We start from the raw sequence: 23475 nt of genomic DNA, 5'->3' as shown, positions 1-23475 counted from the left end.
ATCTAACTACAGCCAAAGTACTGTACAAAGAATGGAAATAATACAGAATTTTCTTGAGTTTCTTTGATTTGACTCTGGAGTGAGGTTATCTTTCATCTCTGGGAAATTTCATTGCCCTGTCCCGTCTGTAAGCTTTTCAAAGGAATGGACAATTTCAAACATTCTTGGGGTTTGGCCCGCAGTGCCATGGCAAACCAGGACACTGTAGACATTCATTAAAAATTGTTGAAGTGAATTTGGAAAATATTTGTAGATCTTTTCCCTCAAGCACACGCTGGTTCTCCTCCTCTTCTGTCCAGGAGAGGGCAGTGGTCCACATTCATCTCCGAATCAAAGCCTGCCTGCCCCTCCTGCCCTGGCTCCCAGCACCTGCAGGAGCTCCCTTACTTCAAGCAAGATTTACCACATCGAAAATTCAGTGCTCCAGAAGTGTCTGGTGGCTCACAATAGCCGATCTGCAATAACACGATTTGAACTGAATAGGATCCTGGACAGGACAAGAGCTGATTCTCATTAAATAATGGACAGTGAACTCATCTTGCTAATTTTATTGAAACATTCGGGGTTTTTTCACCACTATTTATATGAGTGTAGAAAGTTTCAGGAGAAGAGGGAGATTTGGTCTTCCTACACTGAGGTCAATTGTGATTACAAAAAAAAAAATGCAAGCATTAAATAGATAATCAAATCATTAGATATTACACTTAACTTACTCAACAGGCATCTATCACTTCCAGTTTATTATAAGGGCAGATAGAAAATACAATTATACCTTTCTCTAGTCTAAGAGCTGAAAAACATCTCCTTAGCTGCACAAAAATGTATTTCATACTTTCCAAACCCATTTATGGTAAGATTTCATTATCAAGGGAAGCTAATTAAAGATAAAATTGATCAATTAAATAAATCATTTCCATTTACTTTAGAAAATATTTGAAATGTGTTCTAAAATTCATCATGGAGCCAGATTGTGTTGGGTGGACTCCTTCACGCCGCTGGCTGGTGGGTTAGGTCAGGTCAGAGTGGCTGATGGTAAGGGTGCTCTGGGGACACAACAGCTAGGCCTCCGGGCAGAGCAGAAATCAGGAAATCCCTCAGTCTACCCTGTCATGTCAGGAGCAGGCATCTGTGGTTCCTGGCTTCGGTCCTTGTCATTTTGGTGACTCAACTGTTCTCTGCTTACTTGGCTCTTGCAACTACCTGCTGACATCTTCCTATTCTTTATCTGCTCTCCACCCCCGTGACTCTGCCACCTCAGGACTTCTGCTTACTCTCCTTTACTCTCTTCTTTCTGGGTGTCTTTTGTCTTCTGTGACTCTCTGTGTCTCATATTCAAAGTCCCCAAAAGACCCTCTGACCTGTCCAGTCAATCACTTGCCCTCCGTGGGTAGAGCTTCCCTGACATGCATCTTCCGGCCCGTAGCCAAGCTGTGGCCTGACTGCCCAGGCTCGCAAATGCCCATCCTAGTCCATTACCTATGGCCACAATGGCAGCGGAATGAGACGCAGAGCCTGGCCATCACAGGGAGCCCCCCAGGAAGGGGATTCGGGTATGAAAAACATTCTGAGATCTCCCAAAACTGGGCAAAGCACCTGGCAAAGACCTCATTCTTCCTGTCTAGGAAATTGTTTGTGAGTCTTCTTTACCTATGAACCATCTGCTCTTGTTATTTGTCTTACTGATGCTGGCATGTGTTTTCCTTTGTTCCAGAGGCTAGAATTCCCGTGTGGAAGAGAGTAGTGGGCTCCATGTAACATGTTAACTATAGGGTATTGGAATCAAGAGAATTGTCCTTGCTATGTGTTTTGCAGGTAATAATCAAGTAAGAAATTTAAAAAAAAAAAAGCGTCCTCTGGGAAGCAATCCAAGCCAAACCACATTATTTGTTGAAAATAAATATTTTAGACCACTAGCTAGGCGGAGGAGGGCAGACATTTCTCAGAACGATAAACTCTGAGGGATGCTTCTGTGGAAGGGAGACAGCCAAATTCTCTTGAGAAAAATGATGTTGCTACCACAGTATCGGGTTTTCTTTTGAATTTTTTATAAAGGAACCAATCATAAAAGTTTGTTCTGGTCCTCTAATCCCATAGGGCTTTTGTTTTTGTCTCTTTTTCTAGATCTTTTTCAGTCCCTTCTCTTGGCATTCTCTGTTTTTTTCAGAGAATGTTACCAGAGATGACCTGATTTTTTATGGACTAGGAAAACTGCCCAGGTGAAATGAACTTGAGCCAGGCCATTCAAGACAGAGACATCAGCATATCTTAGGTTTTTTTCTTTCTCTTAAAAACAAAGCAAAACAGGCTTTGTTCCTTATGCTTCTGTATTTTACTTCTCTCCTTTCTTTTTTTAAATTTTTTTAAAGATTTATTTTAGAAAGAGAGAGAGAGCGTGCATGGAGGGAGGGGGCCAGAGAGGGAGAGAGAGAATCCCAAGCAGACTCCCCCCTGAGCGTGGAGCCTGATAAAGGCTCCATCTCACAATCCCGAGATCACGACCTGAGCCAAAAATCAAGAGTCAGACACTTAACCAGTTGAGCCACTCAGGTGCCCTTCTTTCTTTTTTTCTGATTATATTTGTCTTCCTCCATTTTCTAAACAATGTACATGTTTAAAAGGAATACTTTCCCTAAAAGGCATCGTATTTCACAATTCTGGGTATAAGCCTAAGTGTAACGCACCCAGCACGATGCACAACACTTGAATTGTGTCCACATCCTGATTCTATGCACAAAATTGGGAGACTTTTTTCTGTCCTTTGAATATTACTTTTTCAACCAGGATGCAAATTTAAATCTCAATTCTCAAGTTGCTTTCCTTCAGACCTCCCCTATCCTCCCCCCCACCCCCACGCCACTCATCCGCGCGCACACACACTCTCCTCCTCCTTACGCACAATTTCTTTGAAGGGATAGACTAAGAAATGCAGCCTGGATGGCATAGAATAGAGGGAATGCTGGAACGTTTTTATCACTAGGCAACCCCTGCCCTTTGTTAAAATCCCGCACTGATGGCGGAGGTCTGGTCTTCCCTGACGATCCTCTCAAAAGGTGGCTCATCTCACCAGGGATGGGAGCACCTCACTGCCCCTGGCCCACATCACCAGGTGATATGCCCTGGCTCAGCCTTCTGCCTTCCAGGACACGGAGAGGAGGCTTTGTGCTCCCCACACAGATGCTAATGGAGGGAAGCTTCCATTCAGGCAATCCAGGTAATTCTCGGTGAGAAGCGGGGAGAGGTTACAGGGTGGCTGACCACTTATTTCACGTACATCAGACAGCCAACAGTTGTGACTGTCAGCTCAGAGACCTCCCACATCCACACACACACAACCATCCTAAAATATTTAGGTGTCTTGCCACTGTTTTATGCTAGAATAATCTGTAAATAGATGTTTGAGAATGTGGCCTTTATTGCATGTGCTTTCCATTCCCACCCAGAAGACTGAAGTGGGAAACTGAGGTATTAGAACAGCAGGGTCCTCAGAGTCTAGGTTGGATTTGGGACCCAGGCATTCCTCACCACATGACCTGTGTGGGGAGCTGAAGAGGTGGGGAGAAAATCAGTGAAAGGCTCAGCCATTAATCCAAAGGGTCTGGACTAAGTGGCGCCTGAATGTTCACAGGTGACGGCGTGCCACTGGAGACCAGGTCACAGAGAGCTGCTCCCCTCTCCCCCACCCTGCAGGGCGGTGCAGGTGGGCTGGATCCTAGGGGGAGAGCACTGTCTGACCTTGCCCTCAATGCCCTCAATGCCCTCAATGCGGTCCTAGGATCACGCTTCCTTTCTTCCCTGCCCCAACAATGGAAGCTAATCAGATTAAGCCTAGACAGAACATCTTCTTTTGTTATTAATTACTATTTTTCAGAGGCTAACTCACAATGTAGTATTAGGGGCCTATTGAATGGCTTTACTTTTTCCACTTTTTCCAACAGATGATATTAAAATAAGTGGGAGCCCTTGATAAACAGGGATTGAATTCCATGGAAGTCACAGCCCAGCACCACACAGCATTCCAGAGAAGGCTGGCCGCACAGCTAGCTGAATGTCAGGCCATTTTCCTATTTAGTAACATTTTTGAGCAGGGAAGAAGGGAGTGGAAAAAATTAAATGGAAAGAAAAACCCTTTATAGTCATAAAATTCTCAATATTTAAAAAATGATGAATATTAACAGCAAAAGGAACTCATCGAGTATTTTGAGAAATCTTCCCATTGGGGACAGAAATATAGCAGATGGATTATTAAAAATAAGAAACTCGTTTAAAGGAGTATAACCATTTAGGCTTAATTCCCCCCTCTGAGTGGGCAAGGACTGCCTTACACAAACACCCACACATACTTGATTTATTCCCCCTTTGTACCTCTGGGAGGGGTGAAAGAAGAAAAGCGTAGGAAGATTTCTTTTGTGGAAAAGCATGTGTGTGCATAGCCACGAGGTCTGGGGCATCTGCGGACTGCTCCGGCCCAACCCAGCAGACCACATCACTCACTCACGGCAGAGTTCCAAAATGAAAGTGGGCACCTGCGGGAAAATTACCCGTAAGCTGTTATTATGACGACATTTGTGTAATATTATTTTCCTTTAATCACAGAGAAGCGTCTCTTAAGGCTCAGTTGTCAGTAAATTCTGCAAGTTATCCTCCCCCTTACCTACAAATGCCCATCTTCCAGTTTTCTGTGTATGGTCGGGTCTCATAGGACATCTGGCTTCATCTAGGCGTCTTATCTCCTCGGCACTGTTACCAAAGACGCCCCGGGGGAGAGCCTTTAATGTTCCGGATACGTCGGCACACGAAGATCTAGGCTGTCCTAACTTTCCGTTGGAGAGTCTCAGCTTTATTTCTATTTAACTAATTTAAATGAGATTCACGAGAGCCTGAGTTACGAAACAAACCAAAGTGTGTGCAACGAAAATAGCAATAGGGTTGGGAGCATTTTGTCACTCTAACTATTTACAAGGAAATTCCTTCCCAGGAGATGAAAACGGCTGAGGGAATACTCTGGGGGAACCAAACTCCAAAGGCTGAAGCAAGGTCCCGCTGGGCCTAAAGGTTCAGAGACACATGGGGAAGACAGCCACACTCTGGGGCCTCCTTGCTCAGGGTTCTTAGTGCATGTCAGAAGTAAGATTTTGTTCAGACTTGCCCTGCCCTCTCAGTGATGCTCCAGGGTGGGGGTTCTCAATTCTTAATGCTCCATAGAATCACCTAGAGCTTTAAAAAAAAAAAAAATCCAGATGCCCAAGCTCTTCTTTTGACCAATTGAGTGATGGTCTCTGAAAATAAGACCAGGCATCAGAACTTTTAAAATGCTCCCCAAGCAATCTTCATGGGTCTCCTCTGCTTTAAAGAAAGAGTTTGCAAACTGTGTTCCTTGGTTGGTGCTATAGGGTGATTGCTGTAAAGGCAGACGGAGGTGTGTGAGGACGGCCACTCCTCCAGATCCTTAGTCCCAATTCCTCCACCTCTCCTTTTATCTCTTTTAAGTGTTTCAAATAAAATAAAATGTCATTGAAAAAAAATTGCATAGTCTTGATTGAAAGAAAAAAACCAAGCCCACCAGTGGTTGGGATGACTAACTTATCTCTTGGGAAGGAGATAGGGAGAGAAGCTGATCCTCCTAGGACATTCACTCCAAAGAAGATGGAAAATGATCAAATGCTGGTTTGTGACTATATATTTTTTTAACTGCGTATTTCCTATACAGGGTCGGTGAGACCCACTCCTAGTCACCCAGGTGTTTAAGGAAGCGAGTTTTTTAAAACACTAATTACTATCCCTCATGTTTCCTCCCATGATTTAAATACAAAAAACAAAAACAAAAACAAAAAACGCTGGGAGAAAGTTGATACCATCAGCAATCACTATTAATGCAGACGCATATCCGTTCATGTTAAAATCTAGGAATGAGATGTTGTTACAGTGCAACTAGTAACTGTGTCATGGGTTAGGTACTCTGGCCAGAGATGTATATATCTTGAGGTATCATTCTTAAGCAGAATTGCTCATATCATCAGAGTTCATAGTTTTCTTACTTAATCCTATTCCTGGAGATGATCTAGAGAATGTGACTAGATAAAATAATAAATGCATTTCCCCCATTTTCATCTCAGTTTTCATTATAATTTAAAACTTTTAAAAGATTTTTCTCTAACATGGGTGTGGCTATAGGATCAGGAAAACTGAAACTGTAAAAAGACGGCTAGTCATGTGGACAGACAGAAAGACGGGCTTGTACGATATAGAAATTAAAGTCTGGAGACTACTCCAAATCTTCTGTGAACTTCCCAGTGCTGGAGATCCCTTCTTTATCAAGTATCACTTTTACTGAAGGAAATATTAGGAAGTTGACCTTATTGATACAGGGAACTAGAAGCATAGTTTGGACATAGCTATCCCAAATAATTTAGAAACCCAAGGTGGAAGAGCTGTGCCGAATGGGAAAGAGGCCAGGAACCTGAGAACTAGACATAAAATTCCAGGAATACACCAAGAAGCCCATTGATGGAATCCATGTGCTACTGGCTGTAAGATTTAGGACAACAGAGTTGAAACTCGGAGATGTACTAATCCAACACTCTGATTCTACCAATGAGGAAACATGTTTTTAAAGCTTAAATAATTACTTGAGAATACACCAACAGGAGACAACATTTCTGTGGTGGAAGTTAAGAGATCAGATGAATCCAGGTCCAAATTTAGGCTCTGTTCTCTTACCCGTGGCTTAACCTTGACCTTTTTGAACTTCAGTGTTATTCATAAAAGTAAAAACAGTAATCCCTCCTCCCCAGCCTGGGAAATTTTAAAAATAAACCATATGTAAAGTATCCATCACATATAGGTTGTCAATGAACATTAACTCTCCTTCCCTCCTTAGTGGAAGAGCAAAATTTAGAATATGATCTCTCTTACAGCTGCACAAGTGTTCTTTCTGCATCACTCAACCTTAACCAACTGAACATTGAAAATATTATTTGAGGGGCACCTGGGTGGCTCAGTCCATTAAACGTCTGTCTTCGGCTCAGGTCATGAACTCAGGGTCCTGAGATCAAGTTCCGCATTAGGGTAGGGGGGGGTCCCTGCTCAACAGGGAGCCTACTTCTCCCTCCGCATGTGCTCTCTCTCTCTCAAATAATAAATAAAATCTTTAAAAAAAAGAAAATATTATTTGAAGCTGCCTAAAAGCAGATTTCCTTCCAGACTCAAATAGGAGATTTTATATATGTAATAAATATGTTCCAATCCTAAAAGGGATTAAACTAACTCAATGCTCTTGATCAAAATCCTACTCAAATAGGTGTAAGTACAAAATGCCGCTACTGCTCTTGCTTGAAGGCTTCTTTCTGGGGCTTCCCTCCATGCTCAGCCTCCAGCCTCAGCAGCTCAGCTTGCCCTTTTGTCTCTCTTCAAATCTCATTATGTCCCAGTACACATGTTGGGCTTCATTAAGGCATAGTCAGAAGCCACTGCTATAATGATTAGAACCGGAGCCGGATCCTTCCCTCGTCAGCACCTCAGGGCAGTCTAGGCTCCCTTGGGAACTTTGGGCAATGATGGGATTGGGTTAAATATATGGTAACAATCAAGGCCACAACCACACACAGAGAGAAATCTTCCTCCTTGCAGCTACCACATTAAGAGGTAACTATGTGGATCCCCTGCTCCTTGCTACTTACCTGTAGGTCAGGGGCTACAAGTGTCAAAAAATCAAAGGGACTCTATTCTGGTTGCAGGGCAGGCAGAGGGAAAGAGAGGGGAGGAATAGATGAAATAAGAATCAAGACCACAAGATTAATTTAGTTTTTAACAATTATTATGAAATTAATAAAATTCCAATAAGAGCATAGCAGTGGCTTAGTTCTGAATCCAAAACCATAAAATTTCTTGAAAATCATATAATGCAATAAGGAAAAGAAGAGGAAATTCACAAGCCCCACTTTCTTGAAACAAAGAAAATGTTTCTCCATAATATAAGAATGTAACTTGGAGCAGGGAAAGCTGATCCAAGAGACCCATCCGAAGGCAGATCTAGTAACATTATTGGACTTTAAAGACTTTAAAGATGTGAAACTACAGGGCGCCTGGGCGGCTCGGTTGGTTAAGTGTCTGCCTTCGACTCAGGTCATGGTCTCAGGGTCCTGGGATTGAGCCCCGCACTAGGGCCTAATCTGCTTCTCCTTTTCCCTCTGCACCTCCCCCACCACCCACCCCAGCTCATGCTCTCTTGCACTCTCTCTCCCAAATAAATACTAAAATCTTAAAAAAAAAAAAAAAAAGATGTGAAAATACAGGCAAAAACATCATGTTAGAAATAAATCAGGATGGCATTGGATTTTTCCCCAGCAACATCCAGTAACAAAAGAAAATGGAACAACGCTTAAAATATACTCAAGCAGAGAAAGTGTGAACCAGCTAAACCGTCCTTCAAGTAGAGAACAGGCCAACATTTGAATACCAAAGAATTCAGGGACTAGTATTCCCAAGAACCTTTTCTGAAAATGATGCTAGAGGATACGATCCAGGCAAGCAGGAACTGATTGACAACTCTTCCGCAGAAGAACTGAGATGAACATGTAATTTATTTCATTGCATAACTATTGTGAAAATTTTCAAGCATACACAAATGTAAAGAGAATATTTTATAAACCCCATGTACCACCTCTCCAGGTTCAGTAACTATCAATCTTTTGCCAATCTTGCTTCATCTTTCAGCAACCCCCCTTTTTTGTGCTGAAATATTTTATTTTTAAGATTTTATTTATTTATCTGAGAGAGAAAGAGAGAGAGAGAGCACAAGTGGGGAAGGTGTGGGAGGGGCAGAAGGAGAAGCAGACTCCCTGCTGAGCAGGGAGCCCAACTCAATCCCAGGACACTGCAATCATGACCTGAGCCAAAGGCAGACTCTTAACCAACTGAGTCACCCAGGTACCCTTAAAGAAGATTCTAAACATTATGTTAATTTACACAGAAACATTCAATATGCATCTGTAACTAGTAAGGACTTTTTAAAAAATATAAACTACCATGCTATTATTATTCATAACACGGTATATATTTTATATGCATGTGTTTAATTTATAATATCATTATAAATAATTCCCTGAAATCATCTAATACCCATTTAATACTCATTCATATTTCCCTCAATATTGCAAAGATATCTTATTATAGTTGGCTGTTTGAAACAGGTTACACATAAGGCTCATATGTTGCTTCTGGTCATTAGGTCTCTTCTGTCTCTTTTTCCCCTTTTTTCATGCTATTGGTCTGTAGAAAACTGAGTCATGGGTCAAATAGAATGTCCTGTATTGTGGATTTACTGGGTTGCTTCCTCATTAACTTGCTTTCTTTGGCCTGTATTTCCTGTAAAGTAGTAATTGGGTCTAAATACTTGATTAGATTCAGACTGAATTTTTCAGGAAACAATATTTGACAGGTGATCCTGTGTACTTCCTCTCGCACTGTGCAGCAGAAGGAGGCACAGACCCTCTGGCTCTCCCATTTTTAGGAATGCTAAGAAACATGAGTAGCTTCAAGTGATGTGGTCTTCATCCCACCGTGCTTTCCCCTAGGAGTTTAGAATTCATTATTCCTTGTGTAGACCCATTATATCATTAGGGGAAGCAAAATGGTTATTGTCTAATTCTGAAGAGCTCTACATATAACATTGCTTCATAGTGCCCCAAATTTGGTGGTTGAAAACAACAAAACATTTATTTAAGCTCATGGTTTTCTGGGTCAGGGATGAGGGAAGACACAATAGGGAGTGCCCCACAATGTCTGCAGCCTCAGAAGTGTGGCTCAAAAGTCTGGATGGCTGGAAAGGCTTCACTAGGATCACAGACATGAGATCTTTGTTCTGGATGTTGGTTGGGTTCCCTGGTTCTTCTCCATGTCACGTCTGCTGAAGCTGTCTGGAATGGCTTCTTCACTCATGTGTCTGACACCTAAGCTAGAACGACTGGGACAGCGGGGCTGACCAGCCTCCTCTCTCTGTCTCGCTCCTGGTTAGTGTGGCCTTCTTTAGAGCTTGGAGCTTTCAGGGTGGTTGGATTTCTTGTATGGTGGCTGGCCTCTGCCAGGCCGAGCATTGCCGAAGACGAGGCATTAGCTGTAGCACTTGCACAATCGGATTCGCTTCTGCTACAAGCTATTGGTTCAGTAAGGGGAGAAGGCTAAGACTCCATCTCTCAGTTGGAGCCATTGAGCTGTATTACCATGGTTTGGTTTTATTTAAGTGAAACCCAGATGCAGCAAAGATGCAGTGAAGTTGGTTTGGTTAGAATCAATGTAAATGCAAAAAAAAAAAATGCTCACTTTAAGACCTTTGAAAGACTCAAGAAAGAGAGCCTGTGGTTCGCATCTCTTCTTCACTTTGCCTTCAGTGATCTCATCTGGGTAACTTGAATTTGTGTCATAGAAATTGGCAAACACTTCAAATCAGGAATTTCTTTTTAAGAGTCAGTTGTTAAATATTAATCATACACCATGTTTAAAATCCAAGTAATGTATCAAATATATTGCAACTTTATATCCTCCACTTTCTACTCTCCCACCTAAACACACACACATACGTGAGCCTGCTCTAAATTCCCAAGTATATGTTTCGGGTCTTAACACCTTTAGGATCCTTTCTGCCATTGGGGATAATGTTCCGTGGTCATAAAGGGTTCATTCCCCGGCTTCTCCAGCTAGGGGGCCAGGACTCTTAGTGATACAAGGTGTGAGCCATAGCATAAAATGTAGTGCCTCTTCCTTACACATTAACGCCACTAAGGGATTTAGGGGGAACTTAAATATGTACATATACATATTATATATAGTATATACACACTGTGTATATATTGCATATACATAAATGTACATAATGTACATAAATATATACATATATTGTATATATTATATATGTTATATATAATATATAATATGTGTATGTATATATTTAAACTAACATATATGTTAGTAAATATGTATATATTTAAACTATACATATATGTATATATATTTAACTTAACATGGGGATATTACATAGTAGAATGCAAAATTTGCATTATTTCTGATAAACATAAAACTGCAAAACAGTTTTACACTAGCACTGCTTTGACAGTTTCCCCAAACCCCTAGTCAGGACTAACTTACCCATTCAGCACAGTGGGTCCTATGCCAAGGGCTGTGGAAGTGTTTTTAATTTCTTTTAAAATCAGAAGAAAATAAATGAACTTTTGGGTTGAAAAAAATGTTTTAATATATAATATTAATATATTTGTCTTTATATTAACACAATCACAAATGTGTGTGTGTGTGTGTGTGTGTGTGTGTGTGTGTGTATTTGTTAATGTAGAAAGGGGTCCATGAAGGCAGAAGTGCTTACGGCTCCCAAAAGCCATAATACAGCCCTGCCTGTAAGGACGTACTTTCAGTGCACAGTAGAAACATGTGAAAAGCTCTAAATTTCAGGCATCATATCTTTTCAATGTGTTTTTCTTGAGAATTGCTGTCTTCAGATTCCAAGGAAATGAATTCCAAATGGTAGAATTTCATACGTCCTTGAAAAGCAGTAGAATAGATTTGCAGGACAAGGATTTCCTCTGACTACACTGCAGATCCCACTGTCTACAGCCGTCTGTTAAGAGTGTCTCGCTTACTCACAAGTCATCACTTCTGCCCGCACATGCCATGACCAATATTTACACAGAATGGCTGAACTTCTGGCATGAGTCTTGCTGTCAAACCATAAAATCTTAGAACTTGAAGCCACTGGGGCACCTTGGTGGCTCAGTCCATTAAGCATCTGCCTTTGGCTCAGGTCATGATCCTGGAGTCCTGGAATCGAGCCCTGCATCATCGCTGGGCTCCCCGCTCAGCGGAGAGTCTGCTTCTCCCTCTCTCACTTTGCCCGTCCCTCTCCACCACCCCCTGCTTGTGTGTGCTCTCTCTCTCTCAAATGAATAAATGCAATTTATATTAAAAAAAAAGAAAAGAACTTGAAGCCACTGAACCCCAACCCCCATCCACAGAAGAGCACCTTTCTCTCCATCCTTGACCACTCACGCAGCACCAGTTGGAGCACATCCTGACACTGCCTGCCCTTGGGAGCCGCAAAGCTCCTTCCCTTTGGGTTCTTGTCTTCAAGAAAATACTGTGAGAACACACAGAGATACACCGGTTGCTACTGATGCAGCCGAAAATGTCAGAACGCGTGTAGCCCTGAACGCCACGAGTCAGTGGGGGTGGAAGCACTACGCACTGTGGGCAGTACCCACAAGCACCATTGTGGTCTCATCATCCTCGGGGCTAAGTTCCAGACCGTCCTCCACCACCCTGTGCAGGGTGCTGTAATGTTGCTGGCTTTGCTGGAAAGAATGCAGCTCCGAAGCCGCTTCCCAGGCTGCAAAGGTGGGCATGGGGAAGACATCTGGCCGCTTGTTTTCAAAAAAGCATTTCAGGTTTCTCTCACTCAGCTTGTTGGCATACTCCAGGAATGTGTTTTCCAACTGCTCCTTCTCCTTCTGCGCATACGTCTTCCAAAAATTCAGCTGAAGGTAGCTAACTTTAGATCGGCAGCGAGCGTAACAAGTGGTGAGCAGAGAGAAGAAAGATGCTGAACAAATCAGGCACCATCCTAGAATCTTAGAAAGAAAGAAATATTGAGGATGTGCAAAAACAAAGCCACTTCCCAGGGAGTGGAGGTGGTGTTACGGGGGAGCGTATGGCTGCATTAATACCACAGTCATTGCCATGGCTCAGTGCATATCTTTCACATTAATTTTTTAACAATACTTTTTTAACAGTCAAAGAAAAGTGGGGGTTTAATCCTTAGCATCCATCCCACCCACCATTGCTGGTAGGCAAAGAAATAACCAGAAGGCAGACAAATGGAAAAGGGCAAAAATATAAATTATCCAAGAATCAGCTAACGCAAGCCCTCAACTGTATCAGTTATTAAAGGAAAGAATTCCATGCATGAGTGAATGTGATCATTGGAGCAAATGAACGTTTCCTCAGCCAATCTTCAGGCATTGATAAATGCATATTCATGGCTAGTGACTGATTTTTCCACGTTAAGTTGTTTGCGGAGAACAACAGATCCTCTCTGAGAGAAATCTCATTATTCATCATCCATGATAAAGTGAGAGAGACATAATACAATGGGGAAACTGAAGCTAGAAGAATTGAAAGGACGCATAAAAGCCAAGGAAAAAAAAATTAGAATCATTCTAAACCTTCAGGATTATTGGTTTTGAATTTTGGTAATTGGAAAAAAAAATTCCTTTTTGAGTACAAACTGGCATTTTTTTCTGAATTTTAAAGGCAAAACTCTAAATAGCTCAACTGACCTTCTAAACTTTCTTGTTGTTCTTAATTACATCTGTCACAATCGGAATTAATCTCCTATTTGGACAACTAACAGAGCCCTTTCACAGTGTCTCTTGACATTTTCATTTAATGACTCAGTATTTCTCAGCAAATGGGCCTATTTGAAAATAGAAGCAATAATCTGCAAATGAACCCATTCAGACCATGACAGAACTGCAAACACACTCCGATGCTTTAAACCGGGAGCTCCCGCAGCCTGGCTCGGCCTGTGGCGTGTCATGAGGGCCCCGGACTCCACGTGAATGCCAGCTCTGGACTGGCACTAGGTGGGTTTAAATCTCAGCCTTCCTCTCCCTATGGGCGTTCTCATTTCCTATGGGTGCCCCATTTCCTCCATTGTAACATGGGGGTTACCCACCTCAGAGGGGAGTTTGGGGGATTCAAATAAGAGGACGTAGACATACATATGCTTTCAGCGAGTGTTAGCTTCTATCACATGCCGCTATTTTTCAAACACACAGATGTTTACGTAAAAGCATTACTGAACCCATGGGATCTTTCTGGCATGATTTATGAATGAGGCACAGCTTCTATCATGTGAAAGTCCTCATAGTGACCTTGAATCACTTGTGGTTGGCTACTTCAGATCTTCCTCTTCTCTTCATCTTCCACCTTCCTCTTTCCACACAACCGGGCCTCGTGAAGGCCAGTAGTCCATCTCACCTCAATATCTGAGCCAATTCTGCTTGAGTTATACTGTTTGATCTATTTGATCACCTACAGACACCTCTTCCCACATTGCATGATCTTAGCGTCACCTTGCTCTCACCTGAGTGCCGAGCACTGAGCCCTCTTGTTCTTCCCCAATTCATAGCACCCAGACTCTAAGTAGACATGGTGGATGGCCCCACTGCGTCCCTCAATATTTCCATTCTGCATGACTCCCCTCTCTCAAACCCTGGCAGTTTTCTCATCAATTTAGAGCCCGTACTGTATGTCAGCAGCTTTATGCCCCTATACGTCCATCATCTCTACACCTCCCAGCAACCCCCCAAGGTAGATGTTATTAGTCCCAACTATGAGGAAACAAGAGCTCAGAGGGGCCATGCCATGAGCTCTGGGTCGCAGAGCTGGTAAATGGTAGAATCCGGATTCAAACCCAAGGCTGGCCAACTCTAAGACCAAGCTCTGGCCACTAGTCCACTTGCCTTCCTTAAGAATAGAGAGCCACCCAGCTGGATTTCCTGTTTCTTTGCCCCACCCATGGATGGGGCACTTTTTCCACCCCCACCCACATACTCAACTATTGATCTGGACTGTTTGTTGCTTCTGCAGGGCTGAACCGCTGTGGTCAGCACCTGCCATTGATAGAGCTCCCCTTCTCCGCATCCCACATGCCTCCTCCCCTAGAGATCAGCCCCAGGTCCTTCTCATTCTGCTGAAAAGTAAACAGGTAGTATGCCCAGGCTAAGCAATGACAGGATACGCATGACTTCCTTATGCCTGTGTTTAGAGAAGAAAAGCTCACACAGTGAGAAGTGTTTGGATCTGGCACTAACTGAATACAGTCTGGTGCCTGAGGACGTAAATCATCAATCACTCGTTGTATCAGAACACTTGTAACTAATGCCTTCCTTCAACAAAAGAAGGAAGGCATTTGAGATCCTGGCATGTTTTTATCTAGGATGTGCTTTATGCATTAAACAAAAGATTTTGTCTGGGGACATTTTCAAGCTTATCAGTTTACGTAAATGACGGTGTGACTCTGCTGCGGACCAGCTTTGGAAAGGATGATTTTAAAACCAGACTGCCCTGATGTGTTGTTGAAAAGGCAAGTCCTTGTTGAAAAAGCAAAATTATACCCCTTTCAGTGCATTTCTTCGGAAACAAATGGCATTCCTGACAAACCGTGGATCTGTTTATCTACTCTTATTAGCTGCTTTGGTTTGGGGAATGTAACCCTACGACTCACACTCACGAGGAGCAATTCGGTCTTTTCCTGAGGCCAGGGCAAGGCTTCACATCTGGATTTGTGCTCAGGTACCTGGAAGGATGACAAGCTACTTCCCTGTGTCAATTAGATAAAGCTACAGTTTCCTTCTGTTAAAAAAAGCAGTGTCCCAAGTCTTGAGCTTCTCAAGTACTGTAAGAATTTCTTCGTCTGATTCACAAAGAGCAGAGAACGTAACCTCCCCAGAGAATACGGTCCCTTTTCACTAGCGGCTATTTAAAGACTGCCAACGCCCACTATACACAGGAAATTTTTCTCAATCTTCACAACCTTTATACACAGAGATAACAGTTGCCAGAAATCATTTGAGGGAATCTCTACACTAATTATATTACATGCTGCTTTGAAAAACATGCGCCCATTGGGTTCAGCTGTATTTTAATAGATGAATGCTATCTGCACGTGTTTTTTCTGAGAAACCAGTTTGAAAATAAATAATTGAAAGGAGGCAGTAATTTCTAATTACAGCTCTGCCACTAACACTCAATTATGAGTTAGCGTCATGCATTATTTACCAAGTCAACCCCAACAGATTGTTTTGAAAGCACTTAAGTATTTACATATGCATAACCCAGAGGATATTTTCTTTTCGGAAGTGGAAAAGACAATCCAATCAGCAATTTTACTGAGCCACCAACCTCTAAAAAGCTTTTCCCAAGATTGTCCTCATGCTGCATCGCGTTCCAATTTTCCTTTAGTTTCAAAACGTCCTAGCAGGATTCAGACTCAGCTCGGCCTGAAAGGAGTACCCGAGGGAATCCTTCAAGCGCCTGCTGGGAGAAAAAGGCCAGTTCGTCCTTCCTTACCTGCGACTGGGCTTGAAGGGACAGCTTCACTTCTTCGTTGTCCGCGGGCGTCATGCCGGTTTTGCCACAAGAGACTTTGTGAAGTTCATCCCAGCACTCCTGGGGCTTGCCCTTGCAAATCAGTCCCAGGAGACTTGAACTTTTGGTCCCGCTCATGGCACATTCATAAAAAGTCCCATTGAGCAGAGCCACAGAAAGCCACATCATCGGAGCCACCAATGAACTCAGAGTGATCTGGCCAAGGACATAGAAAAAGCGGCAACTGTGGCCTTTGGGGAAGATTTTCCTGGGATTCACACAGCAGCCTGTGAAGAGCCTCCAAGACCTGCTATTCAGAAAGAATCCCAGGATCAGTAACACCCAAGCAGGAGCGAACAGGAAAACCAGCCCATACACCACATTCTCAGTGCTGCAGGGACACTTAAAAGCCACCAGTGAAAAGAGACGCTCACTCCCCACGGTCAGCAGAGCCATGAAGCTGTAGCCAATAACAGTTTTCTGGTTGAGGAAGAATTTTAAAATCCCCTGAAAAGCATCCATGGTGTAGCTAGACCAAGGGAAAAGGCTTTGCCCTTATTTATTGTCAGAGCAGCTGTGGCAGTGACCGAGGGTGGAGCTCTTTCTTCATCAGAAACAACAGTCCTCCTTCTCAGACTGAATTCAGCCAGATAAGGAAACAATGTCATTCCCTAGGAATGTATTTCCCAACCATGTTCAGATAATGCCTCCTACTGGTGGATTTGCGCTGTGGAACCGGGGCCAAAACCCTGAGAATCGGGGTAGATTCAAAGGGCACCACTTCTGTTTTATGTTATTTTCACATGGCTTGGGTTCCCAAGCATAGCAATAATAGTCTAGGAATTTTCCAGCCAGAGGAATCAACATGAGCAGAGAGAGGTTTCAGCCAGTGCACCGGGAGCCAAATCACGTCTCCAAGCCGGGAGTTAGATGATGGCTTTTCTCTTGCTGCTTAAGAGCTGCTACTTTAGCTCCTTTGCCTTGAGACCTGAAAGATTCCTTTTGTATCCTCTTAAACTGACGAGCATCAGAGGTTTGAGCCAAATTGTAGGATTTGGGCTATTTGAAATTTAGATGGAAAAGTTTAGGGAGCATTTGAGTTTTGAATGAAAGACAAAATGAGAAGGGTCCTCATCGTTCCTTTCGCAGGCGATCATAGCAACTTCTCAATTACCATCTCTAACTTTGACCTCATGCCCGCCCCTACCCTCAACCCTAATGATAACTAGTACTTTAATTACTTACCCTCCTGAACGATATTTATTTTTGAAAACGATTTTTTGAGAAATAATGCTTAACTCTTTCATAAAGCATCTTGTTTTCATAGAAAACTAGTCCCTTAGGATATTCCGTAAAACTGAAAGGGTTTAAGACTTGTGCAGGTCATAGGGTCAGTATATTTCAAAGCTGAGTATGAACCCAGACTTTCCGATTACAAACTCCACATGCTTAACCATCGTGCTGCACTGTCTAGAACAGAATATTTGGGTGCTCTGCTAACAGATATTTGTTCTAGACCAAGTTTTAGTAGAATCTTTTTTTCCCTCTTTATCAGGTTGCCTTTAAGATGTACTTGGGGATTACACCAAGTGTGACCTGTAACAATTCAAGCAGGACTGAATTTTCCCTGATCCTAGACAAGAATCCGCTGGTGGAGTTTGTGGAAGAGCTCCCCGCCGGGCGATCCTCTCTGTGCTACTGCAATTTGCTCTGTGGGATTATCAGAGGTGCCCTGGAAATGGTAAAGCACGTATTTCATTTTGCCAGGTATATTTGCTAGCTAGTGCTGTGTAACAAATGACCCCCCAAATACAACTGCTTAAAACAACAAGTACTTATTATCTCACACAGTTTCTAAGAATCAGAAATCTGGGAAGAGTTTTGATAAAGAGCCTTTAGCTCTTGTGGCTAAGAGTCTTTCCGAGCTTAATACCCACACAGTCTAGCTGTTGGTCAGGGCCGCAGTGGTGAGGAGTTGACACAGGCTAGAGAATCCGCCTCCACGCTTACTCACATGGCCTAGGTGCCTGGCTGCCAGTTGGCTAGAGGCTTCACCAAGATCCAGTCACAACAGGTGCTGCCAACCCTGGTACAGTGTGGGAGGGCACTACCTGCGGGTGTGAATAACAGGAGGCCGAGATCATTGCAGTCTGTTTTGGAGGTTGACTTCCACACCTGAATTATTCATTGACTTAACAAAGGCAGTGATCAGCATCTGTTAAAAGGCACTGAGCATACAAGATGAGCAAGACATAGTCACTGCCCTTTAAGAGTTTCTGTGCAGCAGAGAAGCCAGATGTGTAAAGAAGTGTGGACAATGGCTACGGGAGGAGCTGGGTTGGGCTGGGTGGTGGGGCAGGGATGACTTCCTAGAGAAACTCTGGGCTGGCATGTGAAGGATAAATAGGAGTTAGGGGAAGGAGGGCCTTAGGGGGAGGGGAGCAGGGGAAAATAATATTCCCGGTAAAAGGAGCAGCATGTCCAAAGGCACAAAAAGAATGTTTCATTCAAGGAACAAGGAACTTGAATTAGTTCAGTATGGGTGACATGTAGCTTGAGAGAGGTATTGTCATGAAAAAGGAGGCTTCACTTTACAGAGGCCTGATTTTTAAAAAGTGGTGGGAGACATTTATATGATCAGAGCTTGGGAATTAAGATTTCTGAAATGAAAGCAGCAGAGACCCATTATAGGTTGATAAAAAAGGGGATGATATTTTGAAATTTGTGGTTTAGGAATTTCATTCCTTTGTCATCAAAGTGAAAGTGTACAAGAGGGTACGATGCTGGAGGGAAGAAGAGGGCAATTGGGAAGCTGTGATGGTAACCTCAAGAAAAACCAGAATAAAGCCCTGACAATAGGAGTGGTGGGGAGAAGACCAATTTGAACAACACTAAGAAGGCAGATTAGTAATCAATTAGACTGAGACGAGGCTATCAGTTACTTGAAAGAAGTAAGTTGGGGCAAAAGAGTCAGGAATTTTTCAGGGTCTGAACAACCTGTAAGGATGGTTGTACTGTTAACCAAGAGAGTTCAAACCAAGGAGGGGTACGGTGGGGGTTAGGAGAGGCAAAAAGGGAGGAGTTCAGCTTGGGAGGTTCTGGAGTTGAGGTGCCTAACACACAGGCAAGTGATGATACCCAGCGAGCAGTTGTTGTACATGTCTGAAAGCCACAGAGAGATGTGGACCGAAAAGGCATTGGAAATATCAAAGGATGGGGGGGGGGGGGTGTGGGAAAAGAAGGAAAAGGAGTCACAGGTGGAATTCTAGGAAGCAATACCACGTGATGAGTACGTTGAAGAGAGAATACAAAGGCTGCAAAGGATACCAAGAAGGAAGAACCAGAGGTGGGGAAAATACTGGGACAAAATGGAGCCAGAAACAAAGGAAGAGTGTATTTCAAGAAGAGGAAGTGATTCACAAGATCAAGGACAGCAGAGGGGCTAAGTAAAACAAGACCTGCAAAACAGTCAAAACACGTAGGGACCGAAAAGTCAGGAAGGACCTTAGGAAAAGCTGGTTTGGGAAAGTGGAGGAAGAAGAAGATAATCTGGCAAAGACTCTTGAGCCCCTTGGGGGCTCAGCTTAGAAAGAGGTAATAGTCCACAAAGTCTCATTTTTCCAGAAGCTCAGCTGTTAAGAGTGGTGGGACCAGACAGTAGCCAAAGATGAGATATGTGTTGACCTATGCAATCATGAGGCATTCATGTAATTTTCAATTATGGTGACAATTAGAGGAAGGATATAACAACAGGTAATCCAGAAGAGTAAAACAATCAAAATAATGTATTATTCACACAGATCTTCCATGCTTTTATCTTACCAACTTTTTAGGTTTGCCCTATAATCCAGAAATCAACAAAGGGGAAAGGAAATGTTCTGGGAGCCTATAAGCAAAAGGGATGAACCATAAAAAATAGGATAAAGTGTTCGCCAGCTTTCATGGATAACGGTTGATTCTAGTGCTATAGGACGAACAGGTATCAGACCTCATGTGGCCTCAAATATCCAAATAGCTTCCACGTAGCCTCCTTGCTTAATTTACTTGACCTTCTGTTAAATTTTGACAAAGACAAAAAAGATCTCCTGGAGGGGAAATGAGGATGAATATAGCTTCTATATTTCAATTGCCTACTAGACCCAGGCTTTTTCACTTATTATTTGCTTTTACCAACCCAGTACTTTTGCTTAGTTATCTTATTTATCCCAATGACTTAAAATAGCTGAATGGACACTCTGTTGAGGGTAGTAGGTCAGCAATATGCTGCTCTTATGTGAATACATTTTAATAAATAGAGAAGTAAGCCCCGTGGGATTACTTCAATGTATGGGAAGTGGGAAATGCTTTACAGTGGAAAAGAAGGGCTGGATATCAAATATTCATGTCTGTAATTTCAATCTTTAATTTTATATTTATAATTTATTTATTTATTTTTTTTTTTAAAGATTTTATTTATTTATGTGACAGAGAGACAGCCAGCGAGAGAGGGAACACAGCAGGGGGAGTGGGAGAGGAAGAAGCAGGCTCATAGCGGAAGAGCCTGATGTGGGACTCGATCCCGGATCGCCAGGATCACGCCCTGAGCCGAAGGCAGACGCTTTAACGACTGCGCTACCCAGGCGCCCCTATAATTTATTTAGTTGATACTTTTTCAAAGCTCTCAAAGCCATAAGTGATTGCTCAATGTTGTGAGGACAAGTGATTATGTTATTTAGCTGATGACAGAATGAATGCAAGTCAGTTGGAAAGAAATCGCTTAAGAATCCATTTATCCTTGGAAGTTCTGCTTGACAAGGTACATTGGGTCAAGGCTATCTTTGAGTTGGGAATTTGTGTTCTTCTTGAGATGGACCCATAGTTCAGCTGTGCACTGTGAGCAAGAGTGGGCCATTATCTCTGGGCTTGCCCCAGAATCATCTGGGCTGGCTGTGGCCTGGACCATCCTTCTCTTTGCAGACTCACACCACAGAGCTGACACACTGCCAGACCATCTCTGGAGGACATGCAGTAAAGAGCCCTTCATCCCCAGAGCAAGCTCCTTTTTATCATTCCATAAGGAAAGTCAGCCCCTTATAGGGTAAATAAAGCTGAAAACAGAGAAAAATTTAGAGATTTTTTTTTGAACCAAAATGACGCAGGCCTTTTTTTCCCCTTTCCTAGGTTCATTTGGCTGCTGATGTTACATTCTTGCAAGACAGACTGAAAGGCGACCGTGTGACAGAAATAGGAATAACATTTCTGAAAAAGCTAGATGAGAAAAAATGCAGACGGAAAAAATGAAGCCTTGCTTGCACAATGCCACAGGGTAGCCAGTTGAGGAATTAATATTATCTAAACTAAATTACTATTATCTAAACATACAGAGCCATAGAAATTTTGAATTGTTTCATAAGAGCATGGGCTTTAAAAGGCTTATACATCAGCCAGAAATTTGAAGTGTGGGACACTTTTCTTTGCTGATAAAGTATACATTTTCAATCTTATGTCCATAAGATTTCATATACAAACAACTCCTTATAAGATAGCATACATGAATTCACAGATGATATCGTCCATCCTAACAGAGCCCACTGATTTCATTTATTTATGGTAATGGATAAAAAAGCATACCAATACACAGTTGGTGTATTTATCCATTCTCATTGGAAAAAATAGATGAAATGATACAATATAGAGTTCAATTTCTAGATACTGTATACTGCATTCCGTATAGAAACAGTGCCATTTATAACACTTTTCCATATGGATATGATTTCTCTCATATATTGGCTTGATTGATTACTTCAGCTTCCCGAAGCTGCTCTCTCTTGATTTATAATTACCAAGGCAAGCTGTTTATTTGCATGCTAATTCCGAAATATTTTTAAATAGCATTTAGTTTTAATTCATGTAATTTTTGGATAGTATTAATCAAATGTCTTCCTATTCTCATGAAACATTGCTGATGGTCAGGCCGGGAAACCTCTAAAATGAAAGGTAAATAATGTTTTTTTAAAAATTCTTTCTTACCCCAGAGCTTTTTCAGGTAGAATTTTTTGCTGTCATTTTTATCTCCTAAAAAACCTTACAAAGCATACTTTATCTGTGACCAGAACGTATTTAAAATTCAAAATGTACTGGATTAAAGAAACAATAATCTTTCCCAGACCATCAGCATATGCGGGTAGTCTCAATGGCGGTCCAGACTGTCCTGGGCTCTGCAGAGAACTGAACTTCCAAGTTACGATTAGTGTGGACTCATCGGTTAAAACTGGTGTAAATGATACGATTGTGGTAGACCTCAACTAGACCTGAGGAGCCTGAAGACACGGTCCCAGGTCTGTTTCTAGTGCATTCTGCTGATCCTAACTAGTGGCTCATCTTGGGTGAGGTACCTTATCTCTCAAGCACACTCTCTGTCTCCCATGCATAAAATGGCACAATTGAACATGATAACTATCTTAAATTATATAAATGAGTTTAAATGACATCAAGAACCACCGAAATTCCACATTTTGGGATTCTGAAGACTATGAAGAAACGGTTCGTTTCCTACCTGTCTCTTCAGAAGGACATCGAGGTCGGTATTAAGGACCAAATAGGGTCCCTGGGGCAGCTGCAAGAACCATGGAAAGAACTTCAAACCAGTTCCACAGAAGACCAGGAGTAGAATCGGGAAGACGAGTAAAGGGATATCACAATGCCATGTATTTTAAGGCAATGCTTCCAAAAGAATGTGTGCCTGCCATCCATCCCAAAGCTTCCTTTTGGGATGTTTCCTTCTTCTGCTCTGTTTCCTCTTTCTCCTTTATAGTACACTCACCCCTCCAGGAACCCCAAAGACTCATGTCTAAGGGCCTCTCTCTTAAATCAGTACCCAACTAGCCCTCTTGTAAATATTCCCTGCTCTGGAGTATTCTCTTACCGACTATACCTTGCTCTCCTTTCTCTCCCCACCCAGCCATCCAAACTTCCTTGGCCCGCTGTCTTCATTGCTCAGCTACCTGAAGACAGCTGATCTCCTGAAGCCAGTGATGACTTCAGGAGAAGTCTTGTTCTCCACCCTTTTTTCCCCCTCACCTTAGAGAGGGAGATCAGTCTTTTGGATTGACTTTGTCATATGGACAGTCACCTATTTAACCAAGAGAGAAGACTGTCTGTGCAGTAGTCCCCTCTTATGCACGGGGAAATGTTCCCAAACCCCCAGTGGATGCCTGAAGCCACGGATAGTACTGAACCCTATATATACTATGTTTTTCCGATATATGCATACCTGTGATAAAGCTTAATTTATAAATTAGGCACAGTAAGATATTTATAACAATAATAAAATAAAACAATTAC

At 42.5% G+C, this 23475-nt stretch overlaps 2 protein-coding genes across 2 annotated transcripts in view; one reads left to right on the top strand and one right to left on the bottom strand.

Moving 5' to 3' along the window:
- TRAPPC3L (trafficking protein particle complex subunit 3L) overlaps window positions 1-21432 on the top strand; it is a 35079-nt gene extending 13647 nt beyond the window's left edge. Inside the window, exons 4-5 of the mRNA XM_045798530.2 lie at window positions 17708-17893; window positions 21313-21432. Of these exons, the coding sequence (XP_045654486.1) occupies window positions 17708-17893; window positions 21313-21432 (306 nt within the window). The remainder of the gene's footprint in view (window positions 1-17707; window positions 17894-21312) is intronic.
- Window positions 8562-16768, bottom strand: CALHM5 (calcium homeostasis modulator family member 5). Its single transcript, XM_045798529.2, has 2 exons — window positions 16135-16768; window positions 8562-12629 (listed from the first exon to the last, which is right to left on the bottom strand). Exons 1-2 carry the CDS (start codon window positions 16672-16674, stop codon window positions 12240-12242), a joined length of 930 nt encoding a protein of 309 aa, XP_045654485.1. The 5' UTR covers window positions 16675-16768; the 3' UTR covers window positions 8562-12239.
- Window positions 21433-23475: the final 2043 nt, after the last annotated feature.

Source organism: Ursus americanus, chromosome 11 (assembly GCF_024610735.1).
Source record: "Ursus americanus isolate L20-20 chromosome 11, mUrsAme1.1.p, whole genome shotgun sequence".
Taxonomy (NCBI): Eukaryota; Metazoa; Chordata; class Mammalia; order Carnivora; family Ursidae; genus Ursus; species Ursus americanus.
This window is presented reverse-complemented; position numbering and strand designations above follow the sequence as displayed.